This window comes from Diadema antillarum, unplaced genomic scaffold (genome assembly GCF_040938485.1).
Source record: "Diadema antillarum isolate AM-2024a unplaced genomic scaffold, OU_Dant_1.0 seq00000618_RagTag, whole genome shotgun sequence".
Lineage (NCBI taxonomy): Eukaryota > Metazoa > Echinodermata > Echinoidea > Diadematoida > Diadematidae > Diadema > Diadema antillarum.
In genome coordinates this window covers 617,501-629,592 of record NW_027271541.1, presented here as the reverse complement: position 1 = coordinate 629,592, position 12,092 = coordinate 617,501, and the positions used below count along the sequence as shown (strand labels likewise).

The following is a 12,092-nucleotide window of genomic DNA, read 5'->3' as shown; positions in this document are numbered from 1 at the left end:
AGAAGAAATCAGAAATCATCTATTGATGACTAATGTGTAGTGGCTGTAGTTGTGCGACAAGACCTACATTGGAGAAAATCATAAAAAGCTTTGTACTTGGCCTGAAAAATGAATCTACCATTAAGAATACAGATTTAAATCAATTTCACATGCTCTCTGCCTAAAATTGTTTTACAGCAACTTTTAAAAGACAGTTCTTTGATGGCTATTCCTTGTAAGAATTACATCAAGAGAAACTTAAAGGTGCATAGTCCCGGTAGTGTAGAGGGCGCTGTATGATGATACTGCCGATCACCGTCAGCATTGATACGAATGATTACCGAAGTTGAGCTGTCATCAAGAGTAAAGTGCGTAGGTGTTGCAAAGTAACGTTGCCTTTCGTTGTCTTCTCTGCGTATCGCGCATTCTGTAGTAATGCCAGGGTGTGTGCATGTGTGCTTGTTATTATGACATCACAAAAAGAAGTTTGCTAAAGCTGTCACCTCCCTCAGTCGAATCATGAGCCGAACTGTGATCGGACCACTGACTACAGTGAATCGAACTTCTTCGGACTCGGGGAAGTGGGCCAAAGCGTAAGCGCTACAGAGGAGTTGATAGCGTAGGTCTCTATAGGAAACTTGCGCCGTGTGCACACTGGGACCAACCCTAAATCTGAACACATAATTTGCGACCATGGTCCATAGCAATACACAGTGTACAAAAACACGACAAACGTGTGCTGTGGTACACTTGTCATGCGACTTACGTGTGTGGACACATGAGTACATTGGTTGGATGCAGGGCTCCTGAGATAAACCTCTGTTTGGTTTCCGACAGGTGGATGCCTCCAAGGGGTGTCTGGAAGACAAAGGGAAAAACAAACTAATAATTATAAAAAAAAAAAAAAAGACACAGAAACTACCTGCCTGTAACATATCTTCTGGTACTCCTCTGCCAAGCTGCGGCCCATAACTATCATATCATCATCATAATCATCACCACCATCATCATCATCATCATCACCATCACCACCACCATCATCATCATCATCATCATCACCATCATCATATCATCATTATCATCATCATCACTATCATCATCATATCATCATCATTACTATCATCATTACTATCACCATCATTACTATCACCATCATCATCATCATCATCATCATCATTACTATCCCCATCACCATCATTATCATCACAATCATCATCATCATCATCATCGCCATCATCATCGCCATCATCATCATCATCACCACCTTCATCATCATCATCATCACCACCTTCATCATCATCATCATCATCATCATCATCATCATTATAATGGTGATGCAGGCTGAAGCTCACCTTGGGAAGGGAGTTTGGAGGGACCAGTGCCAGACAGTAGACGCCCACCTGGTGGATACTATCCACGGCCTGTAGTACTCGGCTCATCCACTGGAAGCACTGCAGAGGGAGGGTGCACAGAAAACGGAAGCAGCAGTGATAAGCACCATGTACGGAAACAGGCATCAATAAGTTAACAACTAGCAGATAGAGTAAAACGTTACCAAAGCCACGATGCACATGAAATTATCCTACACTACAACATCATGACAAAACTGAAAATCAATTCCATAATAACAAATGCAATGGTATAGATATGTCTGGTTCATTCCCTTTCTTTCCTGTTTTTTATTGCATAACCAATAACTTTACTCTAACTAAAAATAATGAATATCAGGGTAAACATTCCTCCAATTTCAATCCTTCAACTACAATATGGCAGCAACAAAATCTCATTTCACGCTTATAACACAAGCAGTTCAACTAAATATGCCCGACTTGCCGACACCTTCTTCTGAAGTGGACCATTCCCATGCTTACACTGCACAAGTTGGGGAGGGTAGTACCATTCTTTATATAAAGGGGTGTTTGCACTCTTTGATGTTGTAACATTTATTTGTAGTTAAAAAAATGTACCTCTTCCTCTGTAGCTTCTGGTCTCTGCTCTGCGATGATGATTATTCTCTCATCCTTGAGCACTTTGATGGAAAAGACGCCGATTCTGAAACACAGAAAGGAGGCATGAAAGCAATTAGTAAGCCAAGGTTCATATTGTACAACCTTGTGATAGCTGTGGATTGATGAACTGCATAAGTTTCCTTTTCCAAAACGCAGTGGTCTTACGACACACATTCACATTTGAATATATGGTTTCAATAAAACTATGAGCACACCACAATTTTACTAATCAAACAAATGATGTCCTAAAATTGTAACCAAGATGAAAACCTATGCATTATAATATATACATGTATGTATGTTCACGTGGAACTCACATGGAACCTGCTTATCAACAATTCTTTTTTTGTGAATACAAGCACGTACCAATGTAGAACAGATAGCACTGTAAATGACAAGATTATGATGAATTATCAAGAAAAAAGAAAGAAATTTGACGAAGTAGCTGTAATGCATGATTTCTTATGCTCATTATAGTAAAAATTGTACATTTCAATCAAACGCATTAACACACACACACACACACAAAAAAAAAATAGCTAGGACGACATACCGCCCTCTGTAGATGAACTTGAGGGGCTCCACGGCCAGTACCGTTGCAATGATGTCGTCCGTGTTGTGTCTCCGCCCACTGACAATCATGAGACCATCCACCTTGCCACAGACGAAAACCAGACCTCCCTACAAATACAAATGCAAAGTTGGCTCATAAAGACTTTGTGATGATGTCAGGACTAATGTATGTCTGATCACAGGGATTGATAATGACATGAAATGAAGCATGTGGGACCAAGCAAACACACATGTACATACATACACAAATGAAAAATTCTTGTTGGTTATATTTCTTCTAAAGATGAAATTTCATCATGACACCACATAGTGTTTTTCATGAAACATTTATGCTACAGGTGACAAATGACCTTACAAAACATTCTAATTTTTGGTTCAATCGTATATGCTACTACAACAATGAAGAAGAAGTAGATCTCACAGGTTACAAGTACAACTGTTTTCATATTCAACTTGGAATTTAACCACAGTTAGAATTCTTATTTCCAAAGAGAAATATGATTTCATCTAAGTATTGCAAGGACGGTTTGCCAATAAAAAGTAAGGTTGTGAGAAACGTCATTATGGTATGCAAGCTGGAGCACTTCCATTATTGGATTTCTTGTAAACTCACCGGCCCTAGGAAGCCGAGGAGACCCGTCTTGACAAAGTGCTGTTCGCTGATTGGCCGCTCATACTCCCCGAGTGCAGTCACCTGATAGAGAGAGGGGACCAATCACAGATCAGGATTATCAACAGGAATCATTCGATGTTCACAATGCAATGCAGCTGAGAGCAAACAAGTGGTTGTTAGTATCCGTCATCAGTGTACGAATACCCAGTGAAAAGCAAATTTGCACCTTCAAGCAAAATGAAAGACTGGTTATGTGACAGCTCTCAGCCAATCATTTGATTAGGATCCATATCACCATTTTATAATGAAAGCATGACGGTACTTGTACACTACATAGATTGTATGATTATCTTCACTTTCCTCTGATTAAAAGAGAATGAAATTTTCAATCTACACTGGAATGTAAAGATAAAATCATCAATATGGCATTCAACAAGGTGCATATCCTTAGTTGATTTTGCAGGATGCCATCACGTCTTTTAGGAATCTTCCTGCTTTCAACCTCGGAATCTGTCCTAATTTCCTGCATCTATGCAAATCTGATTTACACGACCAACGTTAAGTCTCTATGACACCCCAGTCAAACTTTGTGTGCAATTTTAATCATTTAACCATCAATTCATAACAGGCAAACTTGCTAAAATCATAGAAGGGATCGAGCCTGAAAGCGTGATTTAGCCCGAAATGAGACACCAATTAAGTCGCTCTCTCATTTGATCAACAAAGAACAAAGTGATGCCTCTGACACCTTTCAGGATAGAAGGCATAAAGATCCTCAGCCAGATTAACAGATACTCAATGCTTGTAACATGAAGTTTTTGAGTGACACTCACATTGAATGTGGCATTAGTCTTCCCCTTCAGACCCCAGAAAGATCCGCCCACTGACTCCGAGGCCACGCACAGCTCTCCAATCTCGTCCGTCTTGCACAGAACGGGCGGTCCATCAATCTTCACAACCACCATGGCAGCTGTTTTTCAAAGGATACAAAATCAAAAAGAGAAGGTATAATGTAGGTGAGATAAGTTCAATAATTTGAACTCTGAAAATATAAAACTGTAACACAAGCCTACTTTCAAGTTGGCATTCAATGACGTTCTTTGCACAAGCTTCATTCCAAATCAAACAGATACATGCATATATGTTCATAAATTCTGAATTACACTGATTTCTTGGGAAAGGAATTGTTGTATTTGACAGAATATATTACATTGGAAATAAAATTTGATCTGAATTGAAACTGAAATTGAATTGAGAAGTAAAACCTTTCAGGAGTTGTTGAATTTAATTTCATTTCTTTTCAGGAATGACTACTAAGAATAACTGGTAGAATGCAGCTGGATTGACCATGACAGTGTAATTACATCCTTCTTGCTCAAAAGTGATGCTGTGCTTGTTTCAGTCATAATATCATATGTAGCTTCAAAGACTCAGAGGAGTGCAGGTACAGCCTTGTTGTTCATATGTGATTTCAATTTCTCTCAGCTGGTGGGTAATACAGACCTCCCAACCTTTCTGACTGAAAAAATAGGGATGATTTGGCTCAAAAGTAGGAAAGAAAGAGCAGTTCCCATATGAGAGTGTAGCAAAATTATCCAGAAAAATAGGAAACTCCTGTTGAAAAAAGAGCTGGGAATGGTCAAAATTCACATTCTTTCCTCAAAATTCAGTATGGTTGGGAGGTCTGCTAATAGCAGTTATGTCCTTCTGGCTCCATCAAGCACCACCGTGCATATCTGCCAATCATCTCACCTCCTGGCATGACCACGCCCACATCTTGTAGCGTCAGTGATGTGAGTTTGTCATCTGTATCCACCCTCACCACGCCGTAGCTCAGACCGGCCATTGACAGCACGCCCCGCCCGGATGCTGTCATACCGGTCTTTCCAGGCCTGATTCAAGGAGAAACAAATCAAAACTAATAAATATTCATATCTGACAAACATACACCATCATCACCTTGTATATCAATCCTATACATATTGATGCCATCATCATCATCCCCACCATCACTACTATCATCATCACCACCATCACTACCATCATCATCACCACCATCACTACCATCATCATCACCACCATCACTACTATCATCATCCCCACCATCACTACTATCATCATCACCACCATCACTACCATCATCATCACCACCATTATTACCACCATTCAGCGCCACCATCATCACTCTCATCATTTTCTTATCATTGTCAACATTTCACAAGTGGGACATTCTAACTGCCCTTGTGGTTGATTGCTACACTGCAAAGAAAGCAAGAAAGGAAGAATAAAAGAAATGAAGGAAAGAAAAGAGAAAGCAAGTGAAAATGGGAGGACAGAATGAAAAAGAAAGAAAGTGAGCAAGGAATCCAAGAAGACATGAGAAATGGGGGAGAGAAAGAGATTGAGAATGAGAGAAAGAGATTGACAGTGAGAGACAGAGAAGAACGAGAGAGGAAAAGGAGCAAGAAATAGAAACAAGGGATGGTAATCTCGATCGTACCTTCGTATTGACACTGTCAGAGCTTCTGTTGCACAGGCGCAGGGACAGAGGACTTCTGGTTTGAGTCCTTTACTCTGGAACGTATTGAGGAAGGCATCGCATGATGATAATGACCCTGGAAAGGTAGATGGGGTAAAAAAACAAACACAATCACACACAAATAATCAAGAGTGGATGGAGAATTGTGGAAAAATATGTAACAAACAAGCAAGCAACATCAACAAAGGTGACATACACTGTAATAACACTATTTCAAAGATGTCTCTGGCAATCAACTGCATTTTCTTGGGCAGAAAGTGGATTTCATTACAGCGATTGTCACTATGTCAGGCAGGGCTCTTAGCAACTCTTACAAAGTAGAGGGTTGTCCTTTGAGTCTTGTAAGATGAGAGAATATACAGAATGTTTTTCTTTTTCCTCTGGTAACATAATGAACTAGAAATGTCGCTATGGCGACTGGTATGCCTCCGCCATAATGCATGATTCTCCTAATAGGTCTGTAGTACATGTGGACAATGTGTGATTACATTTTCACAAAATTGGCAAAATATTAAAATGACATGTTTGTCACAAATGTATTGAATGTTTACCTTCCTTGACCTATGTTTAATTGGATGAATAGGAGAGCATGTATTTGGGGATTTAAGAACTTTAACTTGACTTTGACCCTTTCATAAGTTTATGCACTGAGTAATTTTCAAGGTGTGGAGAAAAAGTGCAATTTCTGTATTGAACAGTAAATTGTTATCATTTTCATCTGGCCTTTGATTTATAAGAGAATCACTGTCAGGCAGAACATACATAAATACAAAGTACTAAGTTTCAAGACAACTTGAGCCACGTCCGAGATATGGAGAACGAAGTAAGTTCAGCACTTTCACTTGATCTTTGACCTTTTGACCTTTGACCTTCTTGGCAAAAAAAAAAAAAAAAAAAAATCCCAGAGAATCTCTATTGGGTTATACATGCATACATCAACTTAAAAAAATAATCCGGCTGGCATTGCATTTAAGGAAAATAGTACAATTTTGAAGTATTGCCCTTGACCTTTGACCCCTGACCTTTGACCCCATGATCCCTAAATTCCCTAGATAACCACTGCCAGTCAGTACACGCATATATTATGTTCCATGAAGATACCTTGAACAATTTCCAAGATACAGAGAAAAAAGTGAAATTTTAACATTTTACTTGACCTTTTGACCTTTGACCTTTTGACCTCATGACCCCAAACTTTTACCAGAGAATCTTAATTGAGTAATACATGTACACACTAAGTTTCAAGAAAATATCTTCAGGCATTGCATAGATATGGGGGAAATAGTGAAATTTTAGGCATTTGACCTTGACCTTTTGACCTTTGACCTTGAGCATGTGCACCCAAAAGTTGATAGGCACAACTTCACACCCTAATACACATACATGCCAAGTTTCATTACGATACCTCAAAAGGTTTTGGTAGTTACCCTGTCCACAAAATTCATTACGGACGGACAGACGGAAGGACGGACGGACGGACGGACGGACGGACGGACGGACGGACGGACGGACGGACGGACGGACAACCCGAAAACATAATGCCTCCGGCACCACTTCGTGGCGGAGGCATAAAAAGAGGTACATTCTTGTAAGGAAATGCACAATCACAAAATGGGGAGACGTAGGCCTATTTAAAAAAAATAAAGTAATTTAAAAAGAAGAAGAAAGAGCGGGATAGGAAAGCAAGCACTACACAGAAAACACAGTCAACCTCATCTAAGTGGAATCCAAAGGGCCTGGAGAAAATCCTTTGACTTTTGCATTTTGACTTACTCTATAGAATGAATGTTCTTTAATATCCATTGTCAACTTTTTGACTAATGAGAGGTTGACTGTGGAAGACAAAATTAAAGAAACTAAAAGAAAAAGAGCGAATGTAAAAAGGAATGACGGAAAAAGGAAAGAAAAAAGAAAGAAAAAAGAAAGAAAAAAGAAAGAAAAAAGAAAGAAAAAAGAAAGAGGACGCAGAAGATGTCAGAGCAGGGCGTAACTCACAAGGGTTTGCTCCGTCAGCTACCAGTAGCATCCTGAGTGTGTTCAGATTGATTCCCTTGTGTTCCTTCTGAGCCATGAGACCCCAGTGCATGTCACGTGACTTCACAATGGCAAGAGTGGCTGGGGAAAAACAAACAAACAAACAAACAAAGAAACACACATATGAGCAAAACAAAAATTTGTTAACTTTCGCATTGACAGCAACATTCTTGAATATGATATTTTTGATGCTGGCACGTTAGCTGTATTGACAAAACAAAATAATTTTACGCTTGATGGGGGTACATCCGCATAGTACTACTTGGAGTGGAGTTACATCACTTAAATAGTTAGCCTGTTGAGGACGAGTCCCGAGTATACTTGGGCAGGTGTCTATGGGAAATGCGTGTTGTAGCAAAATCAGTCCGTCCTCAACGGGTTAAGACAATGAAGATTTATATCTAAATTTCACATATTTGCATGGGCAAAGAATTCAATTATCATTCCTAAACTTCGCATAATGGATTCCTAACTGAATTGTAACCAAAGTATATAATTAAACAAAATTTTTTTTCCCCACATGATAAAGTTTGAAAGTCTTATCACTATTAACATCTGATTTTCAATAATAGTACTGTTCACACAAACCATAATTAATGATTATTGAAAATTGAGTTCTGCAACACGATAAAAAAACCACTATTTCTTGTGTGTAGACACTATCCCCAACTACACGTTGCAATGCAGAAGTCGATCCTGCATGACTATTTGTTGTGAGCAGTTCGTGTGTGACTGCTACGCAAAGAGAAACTTGAGGTTTTCAATCCCACACTGCCACTTGCTACACTCAGACACAGGGGATACCATTCTGGTCACTCTCGATTTATCTTCTTTTTTTTGTTGTTGTTACCGTTGAAACATTGCGATAACTTGTCCTGCACAGTGTGTGTGAACAATGGCAAATAAACCATGAACTCCCGTGTGTGAATGCGCCTATACTGACCTTTGTACTTGGTGACAACATGCATCCATGAGGCGGGGTTCACCTTCATTAGGGAGTAGGGCACAAAATAGACCTGCATCCCATTGAAGATACTCTGGAAGGGGAGAAAAGAATTTGCAAAAGTGACTTTGAAATTTCTAACAATCATCACATTCATTTCAATTTTGACTACTGACAGAATCTCTGATTTGTATCTTTCAATCGGGAAATTCTGCTGTTTTGATCTATAGCATGTATCACATCACAATGAGTATTTAAGCAATGTGATTAATACAGTATTTCATGTATAATCAAGCACTTCAAAATTTCACCAAAAGGAAAAGGAAGGTTTCCTGACTCTCCATGTTAAGAACACAAACACAAATCCCCATACTCTAAAGAAAAAAAGAACAACAAAAAACAAAACAAAGCAATGCCTTCTCCCTGCTCCTGTTCCTCAACAAAATGATACACACATACAAACAAACAAACAAACACAGGAAGAATCCCACACAAACAGAATTAAGACCTTTCTCATTGTACAATTGATTCAGCGCCACTTCCACAAAGGCCGTTATTTCCTGGCATGGCCTCAAAAACAATGCATGATGAGATGACCTTTTCATGTACTTCAAGACCCCCTGACCCATGACCTTTGACCCCATCCCTTCCCATCCAAGCCCAAAGTGCACTCACCGCCTGCACGCTGTGCCACAGTCCAACATCCCTCTTGAAGTCCAGGACGTTCACCATGGTCTCCCCCTCCCCGTAGCTGCACGCCACGGTCAGTGTCCGGCAGTGGTACAGCATGGCCTTCCTTGGCACCGTTACCCCCATCACGCTCCCCTCGTTGTCTGTGGTGTACTGTAAGAAGGGATGACATAAAATGAATTACATTTGCTTGAAAAGGATATGTTTTTATTGACATCCAACAACAACAACAACAAAATGGGCAGAGTTGAAGAAAATATTAGGATACTCGTTACCCCCATCATGCTCCTCTCGTTATCTGTTGTGTACTGTACAATGTAAGTAGGGATGACATAAAATGAATTACATTTGCTTGAAAAGGATATGTTTTTATTGACATCCAACAACAACCAAAAAAAAAAAATGGGCAGAGTTGAAGAAAATATTAGGATACAGATTGTGACTTTACAAATGGCATTAAAATACCACAGAAAGTGTCCAGTGGATGTCAGAACCAGAATACTTCTATATTATAGTGATGACCGTTTAAAAGAACCCTGTATTCTTCTCGTACATATTCCCTAATGCAACATACATATGCCATCACAAAACATTTCAATCATTACCTTAAGCAGTGATGTAAGAGTTATGCTTATTCTTCTTTTTTTTTTTCCCCTGAAACCTCCGAGAGCAAAACTAACCTCAATGTATGCGGCAGCATCGTCTGCAGGGCGGGGCGGAATCTGCCAGTCCTTCTGTGGCTTGGAGAGGTGTTCCGTCACGTACCAGGTCAATTTAGGCCAACCTGATGATAAAAAGAGGGAAACAGCTCATAATTACCATAATCACCATCATCACTACCATCATTATTATCACCATCATCATCACCATCACCATCATCATCATCATCATCATCATCATCATCATCATCATTATCATCATCCTCATTATCATCATCACCATCATCAGTATCATTATTCATTCATATTTTGTCAAGTGGTGAAAATCCTAAACACACTGTCACGAATCTCAATATGGAATCTGTGAAACAAAACCCAAAACCTTGTGCTTTCCATAGGCAAGAAATGATTCATTCTGATCTGACTTATGAGATCTGAAATATCACTTGCTCTGAAACCTGCCCAACTCGTTGATATCAAGCCGTCGAGATTTCAGAAACTGCGCAAGAAGAGGTCTTTGCATGCACTCTCACCTTTGAACCTTGACACCTCCCCGGATTGCGTCTTGGGGAGCTCCTTGAGACAGGCACTGGTCGTCAAGGCAACGGAGATGCCGCAGCCGCCCAATAGGAAGCCAATCTGCTGGCTCCCAGCATCCTATTGGTGGACAAGACGGAGTGTGTGAATGAATATGAGAAAAGGGAAAAGTTGTGTGACCACCACTCTGACAATAGGTAAGGGTGTACTTGTAAGGATATTGAGCATAATGATAGTACATCGTATTATCACTACTGAGCTCTGTTGCATAAAATGATGCACTCAAACATAAGTAAAAAAAAAAGTAAGAAATAAAACATATGTCAGGTGTCAGCCAATCAGATTTGTGCATTCAGAGACTTCTATTTGATTTTCTGAATTATGTTTACTCTAAACTCTTATGCAACAGGGCCTAGCTCACAGTATTCTTTACACGCTTGTAAATGAGCTTTGATGTACAAATAACACAGACACTACACAACAGTATGAAAAGGAGTGAGTCTTACAAGTTCTTTTCAAAGACGAGGATGTTCTTCTTGAAAGACATGTAAAACTTTTGAGCTTATGAGCCGATACTGTAAATGATTGGTTGCTATATATCATTCTTTGTGATGGTTTCTATATGTTCCTATGCCACGGTGCTTTACCTTTCTTGTGACGGGAACGTCTATTGCAACCGGAACGATCCCAGCAAAGAGGCACCCGTAGAATGCACACATGAAGGCGGCGGGATCCGAGTTGGGGTACACTAGTGCCACCTGTTTGTGGAAGGGAGGGGGGCAAGGTAAGGGGTTGGGAAAAGGGGGTGGGGAAGGGGGACAAGATATAAGCAAATATATAACAGTATAGAGTATAAATGACATGACAGTATCTTCGTGGACCATACGCTCTCCATATATGCAGCACACTGTGAAAAGATGGAGCAGAAGTCACTTAACAGATTTGACATACATCCTCTAGAAAAAAACAAACAAACTTGTTTTACATTTTCACAGCAGGAAATATCTCCATCAATTTCTATGTCTACCCGACGTGTCCCCTAAAAGACATTGAAGAGAGGGCAATTAAGAGAGAGAAAGGAAGATAAGAAAAAGACACAAAGGCAGACAAACAAACACGCCACAGACAATGAAAATAAAACTAAGAGGGAGAACCGAAAGACAGAGCATTATCAACACAAGCGATGAGAAAGAAAGCTGTGGATGAACGCAAATAAGTTCTGCACACACACAAAGGATTGGAGAATTTCTTTACCCTGTCTCCTGGCTTGAGAGTCGGTTCCTTGCCACCTAACTTGTGAAGTAGGAAGTATGCAATCTTGTTTGCTCTGCTTAGTAGTTTCCCTGTAAATAAAGGTAAACAAATAGCAGCCAAATGGTTAACAATATTCATATGAAACTATGTATTCCAAATTGTGTGGCTGGTAGAAGATCAAACACGATAAAACATCTAATGCAGTCATTTCAACAAAATTGAGACAGAAATAAACACTTTTGTTGCCTACCAAATTAATATA

The 12,092-nt window shown here is 39.7% G+C and overlaps 1 protein-coding gene across 1 annotated transcript in view; it reads right to left on the bottom strand.

The window, feature by feature from the left end:
- Positions 1-741: 741 nt before the first annotated feature.
- The window catches only part of LOC139736001 (disco-interacting protein 2 homolog C-like), a 149,799-nt gene continuing 138,448 nt past the window's right edge, over positions 742-12,092 (bottom strand). The window contains exons 11-25 of the mRNA XM_071646750.1: positions 11,831-11,919; positions 11,224-11,334; positions 10,573-10,696; positions 10,061-10,164; positions 9,366-9,533; positions 8,691-8,784; positions 7,709-7,828; positions 5,675-5,789; positions 4,927-5,066; positions 4,008-4,144; positions 3,175-3,255; positions 2,542-2,669; positions 1,947-2,031; positions 1,332-1,430; positions 742-837 (exon numbers count right to left, since the gene is read on the bottom strand). Of these exons, the coding sequence (XP_071502851.1) occupies positions 742-837; positions 1,332-1,430; positions 1,947-2,031; positions 2,542-2,669; positions 3,175-3,255; positions 4,008-4,144; positions 4,927-5,066; positions 5,675-5,789; positions 7,709-7,828; positions 8,691-8,784; positions 9,366-9,533; positions 10,061-10,164; positions 10,573-10,696; positions 11,224-11,334; positions 11,831-11,919 (1,691 nt within the window). The remainder of the gene's footprint in view (positions 838-1,331; positions 1,431-1,946; positions 2,032-2,541; positions 2,670-3,174; positions 3,256-4,007; positions 4,145-4,926; positions 5,067-5,674; positions 5,790-7,708; positions 7,829-8,690; positions 8,785-9,365; positions 9,534-10,060; positions 10,165-10,572; positions 10,697-11,223; positions 11,335-11,830; positions 11,920-12,092) is intronic.